This window comes from Osmerus eperlanus, chromosome 2 (assembly GCF_963692335.1).
Source record: "Osmerus eperlanus chromosome 2, fOsmEpe2.1, whole genome shotgun sequence".
Classification (NCBI taxonomy): domain Eukaryota; kingdom Metazoa; phylum Chordata; class Actinopteri; order Osmeriformes; family Osmeridae; genus Osmerus; species Osmerus eperlanus.
Genome location: NC_085019.1, coordinates 14,259,700 through 14,279,836, shown reverse-complemented (window position 1 = coordinate 14,279,836; position 20,137 = coordinate 14,259,700). Strand labels below are relative to the sequence as shown.

The window sequence follows — 20,137 nt, the reverse complement described above, 5'->3', positions numbered from 1 at the left end:
TCTATCCGTCCGTATCCGTGCGCCCGCCCATCCGTAAACGGAGACGCAGAAGCATATTTCGGCCTTTAAGGCAGACTTGCGCTGCGTTTACACTGCAGCGGAGCGGGCGGCGCGGGGCGTCGGCTTCCAATTAATTTTCAATGAAACCAGGCGTTGACGCTCGCGTAGGGCATTGTGGGAAGGCGAGCGGAGCGGAGCGTTGCAAGTTGGATTTTCTCAACTTTATGTAAATGAGGAGCGTGAAAACGCTAGCGTTGGCCAATCGGATTGGTTTCTTGTTTCTTGTAACGTGTTCGTCATGGTAAACATTTCTAGGTTTGACAATTTCAAGATGGAGGAGAAACTTTTCGTATGTGTCTGCACACCCAATTCTGTTCAGAACAAAGTTACTAATGTGACGAGCCTGAATTTAAAGAATACATTAAACTAATAATGCATGGTGCATGGTTGCCGATGTCGTCATTGTTCCTAGTGTGTTTTTATAGCCTACTTTTAAATTTAGTCTCGTCACATTACGTGACTGTTCTGTGCCACTGCTAGCCCGCTAGCCCAGCCTACAAACGACTGGTTGAGTGACCGGTGGCGTAACATGTATTCTACTGTCATCTTGCACTAGTAAAATCTTGCACTTACATAAATGTTGTGTAAAAGTGGTATTTTGATCGATATTGTGAGTACATGAACCCAAATCTGCACGCTTGGCCATGACTACAACAGTGACCTTAGAGAACTACAACTCTGTATTAACTTGTCTAACACGCCCCCGAGCGTGGTGTACTGTGGGAAGGCAAGCGGTGCAGAGCGTTAAAAAACGCTGCAGTGTGAACGCAGCGTTATACTTCTACGTTTTTACGGAGACGGACACAGGGAACGCCCTCTCCGACGAGGAACTCCCTCTCCGTGCCCTCTCCGAGCCCCTCGGAGAGCTCTACGTGTACCTCCGGATTTTCCAGATTATCCGTCCGTTCGTCGTTTTACGGATACCCCTTGGCTGTGATTGGTCCATATTAAGAACTGCTTGGGTCAGGGGCGGGGGTGGGGTTGCCGTGACCAACAAGACGGAACAGAATCCTTTGACCGCCATTGCTGTAAGTTTACAATTCATATTTCAGCTAATCAGTACATGTAAATCAGCATCTGAATTAAAATGTGACGAGAAATGGGCAGTGTAGTTGCTGAAAATGTGCTTATTTTATTGATGAAACGGCTAATTTGTAAATTTGCTCCGACTTTTCGATAACCTAGCTAGCATCGCAGTGCAGCGCCACCTACTCTTCTGGCAGTGAAGTGTTTTCAGCACCCACAGCCTTCGGAGTACTATAAATTCAACCAATCCGTCCGACTCCGTCCGTCCGTCTGTCCGTAACGGAGTCAGAGAAGTATAATTCGGCCTTTAGTCTTTGTCTAAAAGTGGGCCATCATCTCTGTTGTGGCGGGTCTGTGCTGCTGTGCATTATGGGAGGGAGGAGGCAATGTGAGCAGAGAGCCAGTCACCAAGGGAGATGTCAGGCTAAGAATGTGGTTAGATATTATTATATAAAAGACTCCTTAATCATCCTAATTATTTCTGTAAGACAGTGCATGAGATGTCCGACATAGTATGGGCTTTGTACTGCTCACACAGTATCCGCGTTGTGCAACGTTGTACATGGACAATGCCGATACTAGGTGTCACTTAGCTATGTCCATCTCAGCACTGGCCACCTGCAATGCTTTTAATGGGGGGTATGTTAAAAGCAATATCTTGATCATTTATCCCGATGCTGTTTTTAGTAATGACAAAAAATAACTAGAAAAGGTACATTTTCTTCAGAAAATGTGTGTGTTTGCAGAAAGCAGTTGAAACTGTTTTGATTGCTTGAATATTTAAAAGTTTTTTTTGGTTTAAGTTTTAAAAAAGTATATAAAATTGTGCATGCATTAGCAAAGTATAACTGTCGATATCTTTCAATCTGTGATATTTTCTTAGTTTTGAAAAATGAGAAAATATGGTGATGAAGAGTTTATTTCATTGACTTCCATTGATTTTTAAAGCATGCAAAGTAAAACATTTTAAAAACAAGATTTGGGTTTTACAGCAGTAAACAGCTGGACAGCTTGAACATAATTGATGTTTGAATGGAGTTGGTAGCTTAAAAATGTAGCCTGCAGCAGGGAAGTACATGTGCCATTAAACACATTCTGTTTTTCAGCACTTAGAACTTAATTGTAAAAATTATAGAAGTTATCAAAGTAATAACACACAAAAGCATATCAGTCTCTATCAATGAAAGTTTATTTAATTTTTATAAGCTTAACCAGTGTGAAAGTATGTAGGTTAGAAAAATGAGTATTTAATGACATCACAATAGAAAAATATTTTCCAGCCTTCCATATTGTAAAAATCATAAGTTAGCAATGTAATAAAACACAAAAACATGTCAGTCTCTATCAAGTTGAAAATGTGTTTTTAGCTTAACCAGTGTGAAAGTATGTAGGTGAGAAAAGTGATGAAGGTATTTGATGACATCACAATACAAAAATATTTTCCAGCCTCAGTATTTGAACGTGAACATTCTTAACCATTAAGTCCATTAATTATTTCGGCACTTTCGGATGCGGTAACATAAAAAGTTATCAGTGTCAAAGGTCACAGCACATTAGAGCATGTCAGACTATCAAATAAAGTTTAAAAGGTGTTTCTAGCTTAAATGGTGTGAAAGTAGTTAGGTGGCCAAAAAAGCGGGCGGAAAAGGTATAAGTAGAAGTATGCAGAATGACAGTAGTCTTTGCTTTCAGCAAACACAAAAAAAATACAAATGAAGTAATTTATCAGGGGGGATTTGACTTTGCTCTACCACTGAGCTGTACCCATCCCTTTTTTTTTGCTGTTTATCCACTCAGAGGTACAAGTAAACAGAGTAACAAGTAAACCTCTCATGACCCATGCCAAGGTGTTGAAGTGGGGAGAAAAGTGGGACAGACTACATAGGCCCAAATGGGGAGAGGGCCTTGAAAGTTTGGAATACAAATTAGTTGAATGAAAACGATAACCAAAAAGGAGGGGGATTGCAATCTCTTCATGGGGCCTAAAATTCTTAGCAGCACCCCTGCCAGCTAGTATCCTTCCTTGAGGTTATTACATGCTCTTTTGGGTTCCTCTGTGTGGTCAAATGTTAATACTCCAGTATATTCTCTGGTTAGGTCGAGCATAGTTCAACCCTGAAGTCTTCATTTTCAGCTAGCAGCAAACGCTGAGAAGCAAGCATGCACACACACAATCTATGGTGTTTGCATCTAGTGCTTCCGCATACACGTGTTTCATTATAATTCTCTCCCCAAGCAGTTGGACATGGACGACGCCCCAAAGAGATGGGAGGGTAAGAGTATGCAGGACTCTACTTGGGGGAGTTCCCTGGCAGACGACTGCAAGGTAGTTGGATCTGGGGAGGTGAAAACTACAGTAACTCGCTTGCACAAGCTGTGGGAAAGCACCCTGTTGTGTTGTCTGTGGGCTTCTAGTTGTTCACACTATGCTGGTTTAATGTCTTTTAAAAGCAGCATCTCTTTGTCAGCTACATTAGCTACATGCAACCACGTTGTTTATAAAACAAGTTTCAAATTGTTGTACTTTGCACGCTTACCGAGCTGCTTACACACAAGGATCATTTTGGTCTCCATTTTTTAAACGTGACAGTCCGTGGATGACAAGGGATTAGTTTCGCGGTCTCAGGGTTTCCTTCAGAACATTTATTAGTTAAGGTGGTAGGGTTGGGTTTGCCGTCAAACCGGGGGGGTAGTTTTTGCGATAGACTTATGCGTTCTGCAGAGAAGGCGGAGGCAGAGAAGACTGGCGTTGGTCACGGTTTGTTTTGTTGTTTTGGCCATGTTTTTGTTTTTTTGACTACGTAGTTAAGGCGGCAGGCGTGTGTTGCTTAGGCGGCCGCCTTAACTGAAAAATGCTGGGGGAAACCCTGGGTCTGTTTGGGATGACGGCGTGGTTGCATCCAGCTTTGATTATGTTTTATTTTGCAAAGACTGCATGGAACTTACTTTCACATTCTGTCCGTTGTAGCTACGCATCATGTGATCATATGAGCTGTCAGTTAGGTTTCCCACAGTATTGGCACACATGCCGTAGCGTTCTTTGTAGTTTTAACAAGTGTTTTGCATTTTGTTGTGTTGTAGATCTGTTTATAATTAGCAATGTCTTGTACCTTTATAGTGTTGTATTACAACCCCAATTCCCAAAAAGTTGGGATGCTGTGAAAAATGTAAATATGAACAGAATGCAATGATTTTCAAATCTCAGAAACTCATGTCATTTACAATAAATCATTGAACACATATTAAAAAAATTAAACTTAGTAAATGTACGATTTTATGGAAAAAATACGGTAACAGCTGGAGGAACATGTGCAACTAACTAGGTTAATTGCAAACAGGTCAGTAACATGATTGGGTATGTAAAAGAGTATCTTGGAGAGGCATAGTCTCTCAGAAGTAAAGATGGGCAGAGGTTCACCAATCTGCAAATACCTGCTTCTACATATTGTGGAACAATTTCAGAATAATGTTCCTCAACGTAAAATTGTGAAGACTTTGAATATCTCATCATCTACAGTACATAATATTATAAAATAATTCTGAGAATCTGGAGAAATTTCTGTGTAAGGGACAAGGGAGAAAATAAATTCTGCATGCCTGTGATCTTCAGGCACCGCATGAAAAACAGGCATGATTCTGTAGTGGAAATCATTGCATGGGCTCAGAAACACCTCCAGAACTCATTGTCTGTGAACACAGTTTGCCGTGCCATCCACAAATGCAGGTCTATCATGCAAAAAAGAAGCCAAATGTGAACATGATTCAGAAACTCTGCCATCTTCTCTGGTCTAAAGCTCAAAGCTCAAAATGGACTGAGGAAAAGTGTGAAAACTGTTCTTTGGTCAGATGAATTGAAATGTGAAATTATTTTTAGAAACCGTGGACGCTGCGTCCTCTGGACTAAAGAGGAGAGAGACCATCCGGCTTGTTATCAGTGCTCAGTTCAAAAGCCTGCATTTCTGATGGTATGGTATGTGCGTTAGTGCTTGTAGAATGGGCAACTTGCACATCTGGAAAGGCACCATCAATGCTGAAAGGTATATACACGTTTTAGAGCAACATTTGCTTGCATCCAGGAAACATCTTTTTCAGGGAAGGCCTTGCATAATTCAGGAAGACGATGTTAAACCACACCCTGCATCTGTTACAACTGTATGGCTTTGTTATAGAAGAGTCCAAGTGCTGAATTGGCCTGCCTGCAGTTAAAAACATTTGGTGGATCATGAAACAAAAAATATGACAAAGAAGACCCAGGACCGTTGAGCGGCAAGAATCCTGTATCAGACACAAAAGGGACAACTCCAGCAACTGGTCTCCTCAGTACCCAGACATATACAGACTGTTGTTAAAAGAAGAGGGAATGCTACACAGTGGTAAACATGGCCTTGTCCCGACTTTTTTGAGATGTGTTGCTGCCATCAAATTCTAAATTACTGTATTTTTTCCTTAAAATTGTACATTTCATCAGTTTAAACATTTGAAATGTTCTATAGTGAATAACATATTGGTGTATGAGATTTGCAAATCATTGTATCCTGTTTTTTAATTTTATTTTACACAACGTCCCAACTTTTTGGGAATTGGGATTGTACATTAAACCTGTAACTGTGTGTGTGGTGTCTTCTGAATGTTCTGTTTGGTTTAGGTGTTGTGATGTTATTGTGAGTGAATAGCGTTACCTGCTATTGGTGTTGTGTGTGAAGTCCCTATGAACTTGCGTGTCGTGTGTGTTAACTGTCATTTCTTTCTGTCCTCTCTGTCTGTCATGTCCCCCTGTTGTTGTCATGCAGCCTGTTTGTGTTGTGGCCTGTCCCTAGTGTAAACCTTTCTGAGTCAAAATGGCTATTCCCCCATTTCTTATATCTAATTGGTCTAGATAACAACATATCTTGTCTGCCAGTAGTAGTTTCAGTAATTTTGTTTTTCTTACCATCTATTCACTGTAGTGTACCTGTTGTACCCTGGTGGGTCTGTTTTGTGTAGCCGACCATCCTTGTCCTTCTTGTGTCACGGCCATGGTCACTTGAAGGCCAAGGTCAGAGCTGGTGTCAACCCCTTTGACATCTGACCTGTTCCTGGACCTTCCAGTGACCCCCATCGGTTGTTGTTGCAGGACGAGCTGTCAGACTTCGGCAGCTCCAGGTCATCCTTGGGTGCTGCTGCTGAGAGGGACCAAGGGGGAAGTAAGAGCATGGAGGTGCAAGCCGCTCCAGGGACCAGGACCATCTCTGTGGGTAGGTGGACCCTTCCACACAGATGCCGGTTTCCCAAACATGTTCAAAAGGCTCGATTTCCTGATCCTTGTTCACGACTTGTCATCTTTTCTTTGCATACGACGCGGAGCAGCAACCTTAGTGGCTTGACGATGTCTCAAGGAGACTTTTGATTCCCTTCACTTTGGTTGTGTTGAGTTCCTGCATCTTGGACTCAATCTTAAATAATCTCTTAGGTGTCTTTCCGGTATGTTCTGATGTCTTTTGTAGGTTTGCCAGAGGACGAGGAAAGCTCTGAGGTGCAGGACATCATCGAGTCCACTCCTGAGCTGGACATGGACCTCAGTGGATACAAGACCTCCAGGTACTCCCAAGAAAGTCACATAGACAATGAGGAGAAACCGTCTAATGTTCCATACAGTGTACCCTTCTGTCTTGATGGCTGCTGAAGCATGAATCCCTCCCTCTTTCAGCACACCGACAAAAGGCATTGAGAACATGGCGTTTGACCGCAACACAGACTCTCTGTTTGAGGAACTGTCGTCCGCGGGCACGGGCATCATAGGGGACGTGGATGAGGGGGCTGACCTGCTGGGTAAGAGGGCCACACTGAACAGGGGGAACCGAGCACCTCACCTTCAGGATGTAACACATACAGAACCTGTTGTTTCATTTAAAACATGCTGTCTTCCAAGAAATTATGTCAAGCCCGGATGGAACCTTCTTTCCCTTTCTTGTGTGTACTACATGAATTAGATTGTCAAGTGAATTACTAGCAATTTACAGCATGGCCCACACAAGCAAACAATAAACTGTAGTCTATTAAACTACCTTCAGCCCATCTCCAGATCATGTTCCATGTAAACCAAAGCTTAAAAGGCTGCAGTAATGCCAACCAAAATGTTTACCTCTGCCTTTAGGTAATCCAAAAGATAGTGAAGTGCAGTTCATAGGAACGCTGTAACTGTACTGTTAGCTACCTGCCATGCTAACCCACCTCTCTCTCTCCTGTGTCCCATCCTCTGGCTTTTATCCCTAATCCCAGTGGAGTATTCTGGTGTGTATGACCTCAAACCTCTCCTTAGATAGATTTCCTCTCCCCCCTCCTTTAAAGCCCTCTACCCTCTGCCCCCGGTTCCTGTTCCATGTGGACAGCCTCACAGTCAAGCTGCTTGGTGTGTTTGACCCCCTCAGCTGTTGAGTCATATAGCCTTCCAATGCGTGAAAGTCTAATGGAGTGTTTAAAAACAAAAAACTGTTGGAGGGGTTAAATGTTTTTCACCCTCCAAGATGTCATCTTCATGTAGTTGCTGTGTTTACTTAATGAATTTGCATATGTTTTACTCACATAAAACAAAGCTTTTTAACTTTACGCTTTTTAATTTTCTTTTGTTGCTTCTCTAGCCTTCCCTATTGTATGTAAACTCCTCCTCCCCTATTGGTCCTAGAGCCAGTAGAGTGTGGCTCCTTCTTTGGGTCTTTTATTTCTCTGTCTCACACTCTCCACCTCTCCTTTTCTCTCCTCTTGCCATACTTGGATTGCATGGTTTTCTCAGACCTAAGTTTGCTTGGTAAGACCTCACCCGCTCTGTCCATCCTTCTCTCGTCAGTCATGTAACAAGTTGGATATTTTTGCACGTTTGTGTGTAGTTTTTGTTTTGTTAACTGGAAAGTAATTGTTTCAATTAGATATTTTGTATTTTTGACCTAAAAGCATCACCTGTGTGAATAACGGTTAGACACACTGATAAAGAGTATTCTGTTTACACATTAAATGTTTTAGATTTTGATTTAATACTTTTACATTTATTGTAGATATTTTTTTTATTTTTATAGATCATCCTGTATCAATCCAAGTCTATTTAATTTCAGCTCCAGTGAACAAGGTATTATTTTTTAGAAAGTAAAAAAATGTTTTACTCATTCACCCTAACCCTTGTTCACAGGTATGGGCCGTGAAGTGGAGAATCTCATCCAGGAAAACACACAACTGATGGAGACTAAGTAAGACATGCAGACGCCCAGTTCAGTTTCTGTACATTGCTTGAAATTTCGAATTACGTATTATATTGTATTTCTTCTCACTCCCTACTTACTACAGGAATGCTCTGAACGTAGTGAAGAACGATCTGATAGCTCGCGTGGATGAGTTAGCCTGTGAGAAGGAGGTGTTGCAGGGGGAGCTGGACGCCCTGTCACAGGCCAGGGTCAAGCTGGAGGAGAAGAACAAAGATTTGGAGGAGGAGCTCAAGAAGTCAGTCAGCTAGACCTTCAGTAAAAAAATCAGTCCAGCACAGATTGTTGCTCCTCAAGGTAAACTGGGTGGACTAATTTTTGGTGGCACCATTTTTGTGTTTCCAGAGTGCGGCTGGAGGTGGAGGAGTTGAAAAACAAAACAAAGGATGAAGAAGAGGTGAGTATCTTAGTCCATTTTTTTTTCTTGTCTGCAGGGTTTCATGTGTGATTTTTTGGGGTGCCAGGTACATCCTTAAATAATTCAATATTTCTGTTGCACACTTCTGTCAGAGTTAGGTATCAAACTGTGTTGCTGCCAGAATCTGAGTTTGGGTCTCGTTTGTTCCGCATGGCAGCAGAGTGATGTTCCCACGGCCCAGAGGAAGCGCTTCACCAGAGTGGAGATGGCCAGGGTGCTGATGGAGAGGAACCAGTACAAGGAGAGGCTCATGGAGCTGCAGGAGGCAGTACGCTGGACAGAGATGATAAGGTGAGGAGGAGGAAGAGGAGATGGTGGAGGAGGTGGTGTTGGTAGAGGAGATAGTGGAGGAGGTGTTGGTGTCCTATGTAGGGATGCACCGATATGGAAATTCTGGCCGATACCGTTGACCGATAACTCTTTATATTTGGAAGCCGATAACCGATACGTGCCGATAAAAACAAAGCCTGAGTCTGATTACAAAAACAAAAGGCAAACAAATACAGTGGACAAACTGTTTTTATTAAAACCTTAAACGCATAAAACATCTTTCTTTTAACAAAATGATCACATTTTTTTTATTAATTATACCAGTGGTTCTTCTATGTTTAGCCGTGGCGGCCCGCAACGGCAAAATTTCTGCCGCCACGGTATCAGAAATAGGGCTGTACAAAATTTTAGGCCGTCTATCAGCAGTGATTGTTAGAGTGCATGTCGGAGAATAGCACGGACACCCGCTTCACACCGCAGTTGAGATTGCGTGTGTGCGTCCTTGAGAACTGTAAGTCGTATAACTTATGTTGTCAGTTAATTTAAGCCTGTTATTGTATGTCTTGTTTGTCTATAGTTCTTGCAAATTTAAATTATGTTAACTGGTGATTTTCGTTGTTTGTATTCTTCCCCTGCTAGCTAAATTGCACATCTGTCGATTCGATAGCGATTGCTGCCCTTGCTCACATTTGTATTTTAGGTGCATTATTATGCTGAAGTAGTTTTAATTCATAAATAGTGGGTTTATTGTTATTATTTGCTACAGAATGCTTAGCCTATCAAGATCAAATGAAGCAGACTGTACATGCTTCCGAGTGGCCTACCTTAATCGATAGGCTAGGCTACTGACCATTTACAATAAGTTGTTTGGTCAATTATTAATTGGCAGCATTTATGCCATTTAGAACATACTTTATGAGTGTACGGTGTCTTTAAGTAGCCTAACTTTATTGCTTTAGGGGAAATAGGACGAAAACATGTGCAATATTACATTAGCTATTAGTCAATTACATTAACCTGCTCCGAAATATAGGGTTCGGACAGACCTGCCCCCACTGCAAAAAAAAATCCTAGAGGAAACACTGTATACATTACTATGTCCGACTTTCTTTTATATAAATAAAATATATTGCCTAACAGAAAAAATAAGTGGTTCAACGGGCGGAAATAATCCATCATTTATCGTCTTTAATTTATTGACCACATTCTCTTATTGGACCAATAACAATAACACAAAAAATAAACATTTATCGGCCGATACCGATATGGCTGCCGATATATCGTGCATCCGTAGTCCTATGTTCCTGGTCAGAGACATTGAGGAGTAGAAGAAGGAATATAAAAAATCTTCAGCTTTTTGTAATTTTTTCTCCTCAACCCAGGTGTTATGCTAAGGAACTCGAAACATACATATAAGCAACAAGGTGGACAAACAAAGTGTACCACCAATTGTACTGGAGCAGCATTGTCAGGTAACGCTTTAGATCCAGGCGCTTGTTAGTCAATAGGCCCTGAAAAGATGCTTATTAACATAAATGTATTAAGACTGTGTTTATAATTTCAATAAGTATTAGGGTTAGTGTTGTCGTAAGATGAGTTAGTTAGCTATGGCCCTCATACGATGCTTATTAACATGAATATGTTAATAAAATGTATTAACTTACCAAGGCCATGATACCTATTAACTAACGCTTATTACAAGCACCTGGATCTAAAGGGTTACCTTAAACCTACTGAAACCAACCCAGCAATATTGGACAGAATACAGATATGGAATTATAATCCCTGGGCTAGCCAAGCCTCCTGAAACAATACGGTTTATTAGACAATTAGGTCATCAGTATTTTCATTCACAGATACAAGTCGGCTCTTCATCAAAAATCTGTGCTCGAAAGAAGTAGGGCACCTCGGAGGCACGAGGCAGAAAGCTGCTTCTGTGACTTCACTGATGTCAGCCTCAGATTTTGACTTTGGTCTCCAAATGAACGTTGATGTTATGTCTTGGTTCTCTCTCCAGGGCCTCAAGAGAGAACCCAGCCCTGACCGAGAAGAAGAAATCCAGCATCTGGCAGTTGTAAGCGATCCTACAGCCACATCACCTCTTTTTAACGATGCCAAGAAAGATCATGTTTGAATCATGTATAGCTGTTTTTCTGTGCAGCTCTTTCTCCTTGATGTTCACATTCAGTTTGTAAGGGAGGCATTGACGTCAACCCCAGTGGATGATAAAAATCTGCTCTACAACCATAATCCAAGTGGCTCAAATATTTTTCCTTTCTTTTTGGGTATGCTGTTGAAATTGCAGCATTAGGTAAATGTTTACACAGACACGTAGCCACCCCTGTTTTTCCCCCAGTGTTATGGCTAAAAGTTCCCCCACCCCCCAGCTAGACTAGTCCTGTCCGTGTCCTTTACCCATGTCCTTCATGCATCCCTTTCACAAATCAATCAATTTATGATCCCCGCCCTGGGCCGTCTGTGTCTTCCTCCCTGCCCTGTTGCCTTTGACTTTGTCCTGCCAGTCTGCTCCAGTATTGTTTTAGGCTTTTTTCAGGTTTCATGTTTTCAGGCCTAAATACGCTCATTGGAGACAGGTCACAGCTACAGTAAACGGGCAGAGCTTTTCCACCTCTGTACTCTTCTGGACTACCTGATTCAAGAGCAGGTTCCTTTTTAGGTATTTTAGTACCATGCCTGTGAATGCTCAAGTCGAAGTTATAAGAAGTGTCTCTTTTCAGTTCTGCAAATTTGTTTTATAGTAATTGTGAACTTTGGTGAATGTCATGTTATTTTTACTGTTGGCATACTAACTGCATGACTCTTTACCCTGAAGGTGAATGGGTTCTAGTGGTCCATATGTACATAGGGATATAAAAGGTACTGTGGTGGGTGGGGCTTTGCTCTGTCAATCAATATCCCCACAACTCCCAGCATGCTTCACACTTCTGCGCTGTGCCTGTAATGGTGGTGGTGGTGGGTGATGATTGGTGACCCCTGGTCTCCCTCTCCCCGCACCCCTATTGGTGTATTCTCCCTAACCCCCCCCCCCCCCCCCCTTGCAGCTTCAGTCGCCTCTTCAGCCCCTCATCCTCCAGCAGCGCGGCGGGGAAGAAGGCAGAGCCCCAGGCCAACGTGAAGTACAACGCCCCAGGCGGTATGGTGAAGAGGAGCAGCACTTTTTCCCAGTTCCCCACCGAGAAGTCCAAGACCTTTGACTTCCTCAATGAGGAGTGAGTAACTGCTTGTGTTCTAGGAATATTGGCTGCACCCCCCTCCTCCACATGCTCAGTATCTCACTCGACTTGTTATTTAGATTTAATACTTTTACATTTATTGTAGACTAAATTATTTTTGAATAGATAGTGTCATCCTGTATCAAGCCAAGTCGATTTGATTTCAGCTCCAGTGAACAAGGTATTATTTTTTAGAAAGTATAAAAATTCCCCTTCTTATTATTGCGATCGCAGAATCAGCTTTTTCCCATTATTATTGAAAGTTATTGGAAAATTGTTTTCAAAAGATATTTAGATGAAGTGGGAAAAGCTTTTTATTTGTGTTAATAGCGCTTTAAAAGGATTCTCCTCCCTATGATCTCCTCGGTTTGTTTTTCTCCTCCAACCAGGATGGACCCCTGCAGCTCTCCCTCTCGCAAGGAGCAGAAGAGGGCCCAGTACCGGCAGGTCAGAGCCCACATGCAGAAGGAGGACGGCCGGGTCCAGGCCCACGGCTGGAGTCTGCCCAGCAAGTACAAGGTGAGAGGGATGAAGAGAAAGGATGGAGGAGGAGATAGATGGGGAGGAGAGGGATGGAGGAGGAGAGAGGGATGGAGGAGGAGAGAGGGATGGAGGAGGAGAGAGGGATGGGGAGGAAAGACAGATGGGAAGGAGAGAGGTGGGGTGGAGAGAAGTGGGGTGGAGAGAGATGTCAGAGGAGAGGTATGGAGGAGAGAAGAATGGGGGAGGAGGGGTAATGGAGAGAAATGGGGGAAAGAGATGGGGAGGAGAGGTATGGAGGAGAGAGGAATGGGGGAGGAGGGCTAACTGAGAAGTATGCAGAGAAGAAAGATGGGAGGAGAGGGATGGAGGAGGAGAGAGGGATGGGAAGAAGAGAGATGGGGGAGGAGAGGGATGAAGGAATGGAGAGGGGTGGGGAGGAGGGGTAACAGAAAGGAAAGGGTTGGAGAGGAGGAAAAGGATGGGGAGGAGAGAGGATTGGAGGGGAGGAATGGAGAAGGAGTAGGGTTGCAAAGAGGTGGAATATTTCCGGAAACTTTCCATGGGAATTTAAGATGGGAAATTTTGGAAACTTCACAGGAATTAAAGGGAAGTCATTGGATGTACACTGTAAAAAAAAAAAAAAGATGAAAATATAGCTGCAAGCAGCAATGGGGTGGCCAAGCAGGTCAGATGACCCAGAAGAAACTTTCGACATCCTCAGAAGAGTGTTCCAAGTACACGCAGCAAGTTTGGCGTGAATCCATCAAAGATTTGCTGAGATACAACACAAATTTCTGTTTGGCGGCTCTGTTGCCGATTTCGATTGGCTGTACCGGACAAACGGTTTCGAAAATCTAAAATCATTTTGATAGTTTGTGTGAGGATTGCATTGACTATAGCTTGTAGCTTGACGACAGGTAACTAGCGACTGCGGTGTACCTGGCTTCCTTTGCAGTGGCTTACAGTCTCGCTAAACAGAGAATCAGAGACATGACAAGCTCATCGGCTTTGGCTGGATTCGAACCTCTGACGTTGCCGTTGCCAGGACACCAACTTATCCTAGTGAGCGATTCTCAGTGCTGCAAATCACAGTTCAGTTACTGGGTAAAAATCTAAGCAGTTTTTCCTGTGGCAAGCGGTTGTCCGATTTGGCCCAAGTTTAAACAGCTGTAATTCAGTCCTATTTTGACATGTCAAGGTGATTGTGGTCTGAAGATGATCTGTCCCAAATTTGGTGCATATTTGATACATTTTGTAGGAGGAGTAGGACAAAAACGTTTTATTAATTAATTCAAAATGGCGGCATCAATTCGGCTGGTATCACAAGTTAACATGTGTCAGACACGGGATCGCCCCCCTAGAGGTTAGAGGACACATATCTACAAAGCACAATAAATCTGACTCTTCTTGAGTATAGATCCCTTGAGAATGAAACATTATCATTACCATTATACTGTTAGACAGCTACTGTGGCATACCTGGCTTCACTAAACAGATAAACCAGTATCATGACATGCTTGATGACTGTGGCTGGGTTCAAACCTATGACCTTGTACTTCAGAGGAACCCATCTTATCCCAGTGAGCTATTCTCACTGCAGGGAAATGCTGTGTTCAGTTACTGTATAAAAAAAAGTAAGCAGTTTCTCCTGTGGGACGCGTTGTCAGATTTGACTCAAGTATAAAAAGCTGTAATTCAGTCCTATTTTGACATGTCAAGGTGATTTTGGTCTGAAAATGATTTGATTACATGTCCATGAAAATAGGAGCAACGGCGAACGAGGAGCTTGTTTTTATGAAAATTCCAAATGGCCGACGCCCAAAATGGCGGACACGGGACAGTGTGATATATTTCGACTTAGTATGCCACATAGAATCAGAAGAGACCAATCTTGTGATTTATGACAAATCTGTTCAGAAATTATGATGCAAGAAATCCGATGCACTGGCTAGATGTAGCATCACTATATCTACAAAGCACAATAAATCTGACTCTTCATGAGTATAAATCCCCTGAGAATGAAACATTATCGTGACCATTATGATTATCCTGCTCGACAGCTACTGTCGCATACCTGGCTTCACTAAACAGATAAACCAGTATCATGACATGCTTGAGACTTTGGCTGGATTCAAACCTACGACTTGTACTTCAAAGGAGCCCGTCTTATCCCAGTGAGCCATTTTCAGCGCTGGGAATTGCTGTGTACAGTTACTGTATAGAAAAAGTAAGCCGTTTCTCCTGTGGCACGCGTGGTCAGATTTGGCCCAAGTTTAAACAGCTGTAATTCAGTCCTATTTTGACATGTCAAGGTGATTGTGGTCGGAAGATAATCTGTGCCAAATCTGGTGAATATTGGATACATTGTGTAGGAGTAGGGAAAAACGTTTTATTCATTCATTCAAAATGGCGGCCTCATCAATTTGTCTGGTATCATGCGTTAACATGCGCCAGACACGGGATCTCCTAAGATATCACGAGACATAGGAATCACTTAAATACGACAAACAAATCAACAGTTATTGGTCAAAACACAGTTTTGCTTATTGTAGCGCCCCCTAGAGCTCAAATGACCCTACTTTTTTCGGACCTCTTAATAACAGGGTCATGAATCCATACACCAAGTTTGGAGTCAATGCATCAAAGATATGACCTCACTTCCCTTTTTCCGGATCAGTTGCTGAATTTGATTGGCTGTAACTAACAAACGGTTGCGAAAATCAAAGCTCCAGGGGATAACTTTTGTGAGGCTTGGTCTGAAGATCATCTGTGGCAATTTTGAAGAAGATTCGTCAAGAATTGTAGGAGGAGTAGCGAAAAAACGCTTTTCGTTAACATTCAAAATGGCGGAGAATCTATATGACTGGGTATGACGTCATAGAGTGCGTTGAACTTGTCTTGATCCAGGGAATCCAATGATACCTCATTTTGGAAAATGCGGCATATGGTTCAAAGGTAACGTGTGTAAACACACCTTCAACTCTGACCCATTGGTGGCGCTAGAGGGTTGAAAGGGGAGACTTGAAACTTGGTGAAAGTGATGAGGGGACAGGTCCCAAAGACCTGTTGCACTCATGCAACACACCAAGTTTGGTTGAAATATATGTTTGCGTTCAAGAGTACTGAGAGTTCAAAGTTATTTTTCTGGTATAACACCACAGGCCTCCTCTGCTTCTCATGGGAACGATGGAACCCAAGTTTGGTGACAATCGCGCAAATGGTTGCTGAGATATGCTCTTGCGCCTCGTTTGGCGGCTTCGCCACTGCTTTTGATCGTCTCTACCGAACAAAGTTTTTGAAAATTGAAAATTCTTCTGATTGCTTTTGTGAAACTGGGTCTAAAGATCATCTTTGCCAAATTTGGTAAACATTGGACAAAAATTGGGGCGTGCAAAAGGTTTTTATACTTTTCCATAAAATCCAAAATGGCGGCCACGTCCATTCGAATTTTATGAAAAGTTATTAATAGTTAGGCTTGATATCTCACAAGACATCAACAGACAAATAAATTACTTTATCAAGGTAAAAACTTAAACAGTTATTAGCCAAAACACGTTTATGCTTCCGGCCACGCCCCCTTTTAGTCACATGACACAATTCTTGGAGGACATCCTTAGAATAAAGTTCCGAGTAGGCGTACCAACTTTGGTGTCACTGCCTCAAAGAACTGCTGAGATATGGTTTCACTTCCTGTTTGGCGGCTTTTCTGCAGATATTGATTGGCTGTACCGGAAAAACGGTTGTGAGGATCAAAATTATTTTCGATAACTTTTGTGAGGCTTGGTCTGAAGATCATATCTGGTAATTTTGAAGAAGATTTCACAAAATTTCTAGGAGGAGTAGGCTTTCAAAGGTTTTTGATACAACCGGAAATAGCGGAAAATCTATATAACCGGAAATTGACGTCATAGGGTGCGTTGAACTCGGCTTGATCCAGGGAATCCAATGGTACCTCATTTTTGAAAATGGGTTATACAGTTCAAAAGTTGCGTGTGTAAACACAACTCCAACTTTGACCCATTGGTGGCGCTAGAGTGCCAAAGTATGGGACATGAAACTTTGTGAATTGGACCAGGGGACTGTCCCCAATGAGTGTGCCAAATTTCACAACTTTCTACCAAGCGCTTATAGGGCCTGCTATAGACACCCAGTCTTAAGAAGTATAATAATAAATATAGCTGCAGGCAGCAATGGCGGGTTCCTCCTCAGCATTGCAAACCATTACAAAATTGACATGACACAGACATGTATTTCATACATGTACACAACATTTCAATACAATTGGATCAATGGCTGATTTGAAGTCATTTTTTGAAATTCTTCACAAATTGTCACTGTAGAGAAATATCCATGCTGCCGACATTATGGGTTCTTGAGACTTCTTTGTTCCCCATTGGCAATAAGGCATGCGTACCAACTTTTAGACATTTTGGACTGACAGGGTTAAAATGCCACCCTTTTGAAAGTGACAACTTTGAAGCGTGTTCTGTCAGGCCACCTGTGCTCTGGTCAGGCCCATCATGCAGAGATCCATTCTTTAAAAGCTTTGATTACAACAATAACTTTATGAAAGTCAGAATACACTTTAGTAAAGGACGTGTGTAGTTTATGTACTACTACTGCTTGCTCTGCCCACACACTTTCCCCATCCATGCTGTTTCCCTCTTTGCCAGTGCGGGTGGTGCGGTGGCCGCATGAGGTTTAGGTGTAGTCCAAAAGTTGCCTCCCACAATCAAAACATATTAACCGCAACATTGTTTTCAAACTTTCTCAAAGATGGCTTGAAAACCACAGATATTGACTCTCTTCTTGAGTAGATCTCTTTCCAGAATCTCAGTCAATCCAGAATCAAGATTAGCCTCATAGGCAATTGGTCTGGTCTAGGGCACAGCCCACGTTCAGCTCCTTGCAAGTATAGCCTGTGATAGTAAAATGGCCGACTCTCTGTTCCCATTAAACTACACAGCATGCACACTCAAGGTGACCAACAAGATTATATTAACTAACAAACAATGGCCGGGTTTCCCAGATTCGTTAAGAGCGTTCTAAGAACGCTCTAGAACGCTCTTAGAACGCTCCTAAGAAGCTCTTAGCGTTAAGAGCTTCTTAACGAATCTGGGAAACCCGGCCAATAACATTACAAACATCTAACTGAACGAACACAACAACTGAAATCCCTTGCGTAGCTGTTGTTTTTTTTAACATGCCGCACTGCATGCTGGGTACCCAAGAGCGCTGACGCTGATTATCTAGCTGTGCTCCGACTGCGTGATATGACGAGATGCTAGTGGTGCGCTGAGGTCTCAGAGTCTCCTGCCCGAGTTCAAGTTCTGCCCGATTAGCAAGCTATTTTTACTAATGTTTTGTTAGCAATTGAATGGTAATGCAAGCTAGCTAAAAACAATGTTAGTTAGCTTGGCTAAACTGGTTTTCATAGCAACAGAAATCAACAAATCAGATCAGTCGAACTTTATTCAGAAATGGGGGGATGGCGGGAACATTAAAGGTGTAGGTACAGTAAAAGTGAAATGGAACGCGTCTTTCTGCCTTGAAGCTGCGTGCGCATCAACAAGACCCCATCTATATGTAAAGATAACATCCAAGCTAACAATTTCGCCAAATCTGACTGCAGCATTGTATACCATATGTACCGTGTTATGGTTGTTTGAGTTAAACAACTTGCTAAATGAATTAAATGTCAAATCCAACTATAAATGTATAAAAGAGAGTTCCAATCAAATCTGAATTTGTTTTAAACCTAGAGGTTTAAAAGGTTACCTTTGCCTAAACTGACATGCACCAACTCAGTTTCAACAGCCATTTACACATTTAGTCTCTATTTGTTACTCTATTCTTAAGGCATGTTTAACTTAATGTCTGCACCTCTCTGTCACCAACTGTCTCTGCAGTGGGGGCTTCACAGGGTGTCTACAGGTATAAACAAGTTAAATGTAAGACCTTTTAATACCACTTCCAAATGAAATTAAAGACCAAACTTACGATGGAAATACAAATCAAAAGTGGAAATATACAGTCATCTTTCCAAGTAAACACTGATGTCTGTTCAATATGAACAGTATGGTAAAATGACAATAATCGGTTGAGTTTAAGAACATTGACTAAATGTGTGTAATGCGGAAGGATAACACAAAAATGTAATTGCTGTCCTAAATTATACTTATTATTACACTAGGGTGGAAATGGTGGAGCAGAAACTAACAATTCTATGAATCCCATGGAAACAAAGGCAAATGTGTGAGATGTACTGATGTGGAGCACAAATGCTCCAAGAAGCAGTACTTCTCTTGAGTGGTTTTTATTCAGATGAATAATCATTGGATTCAGGTCAAAAGTCTATCACTTGAACTAGTTTCATCACTTAAGACACAAAGTCAGCAGCTTGGCATACTGGCACATGGAAAGGATTAAACATTTAGACTTTCATCAAAGTAATGCTGGCTTGTCCTTTTTCATCAATGTCCTCAAAAAAGCAGGCTGCAGAGCTACTGTGTCTGTGGGGTGACTGTCTCTGGAGGGCTGGCAGGCAGGGGCAAGCAGGGCCTGCAGGCAGGCAGGCAGGCAGGCCAGCTGGATCAAGCTGTTCTGGGGTCAGGGCTGAAGAGAAGCTGTCCAGCTAGAGAGGGGTAGTCCAGCAAGGGGTCTGTGTGGATCTCACCATCCTCGAGTCTGTTGCATCCTCTGTTGAACTCTGTTGAGCAGGCCTCTGCATGACCCTCCAGACCTGTCAAAGTGAAGAAAGGGTCCATGTCAGTTGTGAAAAATGAAGCTTTTCCCATCTACACTTGATACAGACTTCAGTTTTGACTGTGAAATGCAGTGTCATTACTTGAACTTGAATCCAAATGTGTTGACGTCATGGAGACCCATGCAGTCACTCAAAACACAGGTTCGATTCCAGGCTCTGGCAAGAGTATTTACCTCTAAACTGGTCAATATATACACATCTGACAAAAGACCAGCTCGACCTTTGCTTGTAAACAGTGATTCTGACTGTAAGAGACCTTTAAATAGCCTGACTTACCGAAATTGGCAAAACTAGCCTGGCTAACGTAGGTCGCTTTCTCAGGGCATATGACGAATGAAACAGGCTCGCCTTGAAAAAGTCTCCCTGCCGCATAGGCTTATTACAAAGACTTTCACGCCAAAAATCACCATTATGAGCCGACAGGTCTGTGGGGAATTGCTTTTTCTCCTAAAGGCTGCTCTCCTCGACCTTTTTGATGAACAATTCGCCGAGATGCAAAATGACTCACTAATTAAAAACACAGAGGAAAAAAGCTAGAGCTACAGTAGCTACTTTTCGAGTTTGGTTTTCCGTCACTTCAGAATCACGATCTATAAGGTCTAAAAGTGCTAAACCTTCACCATAATTCAAGAGTAGTGTACTTTCACAAACC

General features: G+C 42.3%; 1 protein-coding gene across 9 annotated transcripts in view; it reads left to right on the top strand.

Moving 5' to 3' along the window:
• spag9a (sperm associated antigen 9a) overlaps window positions 1–20,137 on the top strand; it is a 161,779-nt gene that overhangs the window by 59,028 nt on the left and 82,614 nt on the right. For 2 of the 9 annotated variants that reach the window (XM_062453303.1, XM_062453368.1), the window contains 12 exons: window positions 3,323–3,412; window positions 6,200–6,320; window positions 6,570–6,663; window positions 6,773–6,894; window positions 7,856–7,870; window positions 8,246–8,303; window positions 8,401–8,553; window positions 8,661–8,712; window positions 8,891–9,024; window positions 11,021–11,077; window positions 12,066–12,233; window positions 12,626–12,755. In XM_062453303.1, the coding sequence (XP_062309287.1) occupies window positions 3,323–3,412; window positions 6,200–6,320; window positions 6,570–6,663; window positions 6,773–6,894; window positions 7,856–7,870; window positions 8,246–8,303; window positions 8,401–8,553; window positions 8,661–8,712; window positions 8,891–9,024; window positions 11,021–11,077; window positions 12,066–12,233; window positions 12,626–12,755 (1,194 nt within the window). Of the gene's footprint in view, window positions 1–3,322; window positions 3,413–6,199; window positions 6,321–6,569; window positions 6,664–6,772; window positions 6,895–7,344; window positions 7,357–7,855; window positions 7,871–8,245; window positions 8,304–8,400; window positions 8,554–8,660; window positions 8,713–8,890; window positions 9,025–11,020; window positions 11,078–12,065; window positions 12,234–12,625; window positions 12,756–20,137 lie in introns of all 9 variants that reach the window. The other 7 variants (XM_062453378.1, XM_062453321.1, XM_062453312.1 and 4 more) reach the window with 7 other exon arrangements.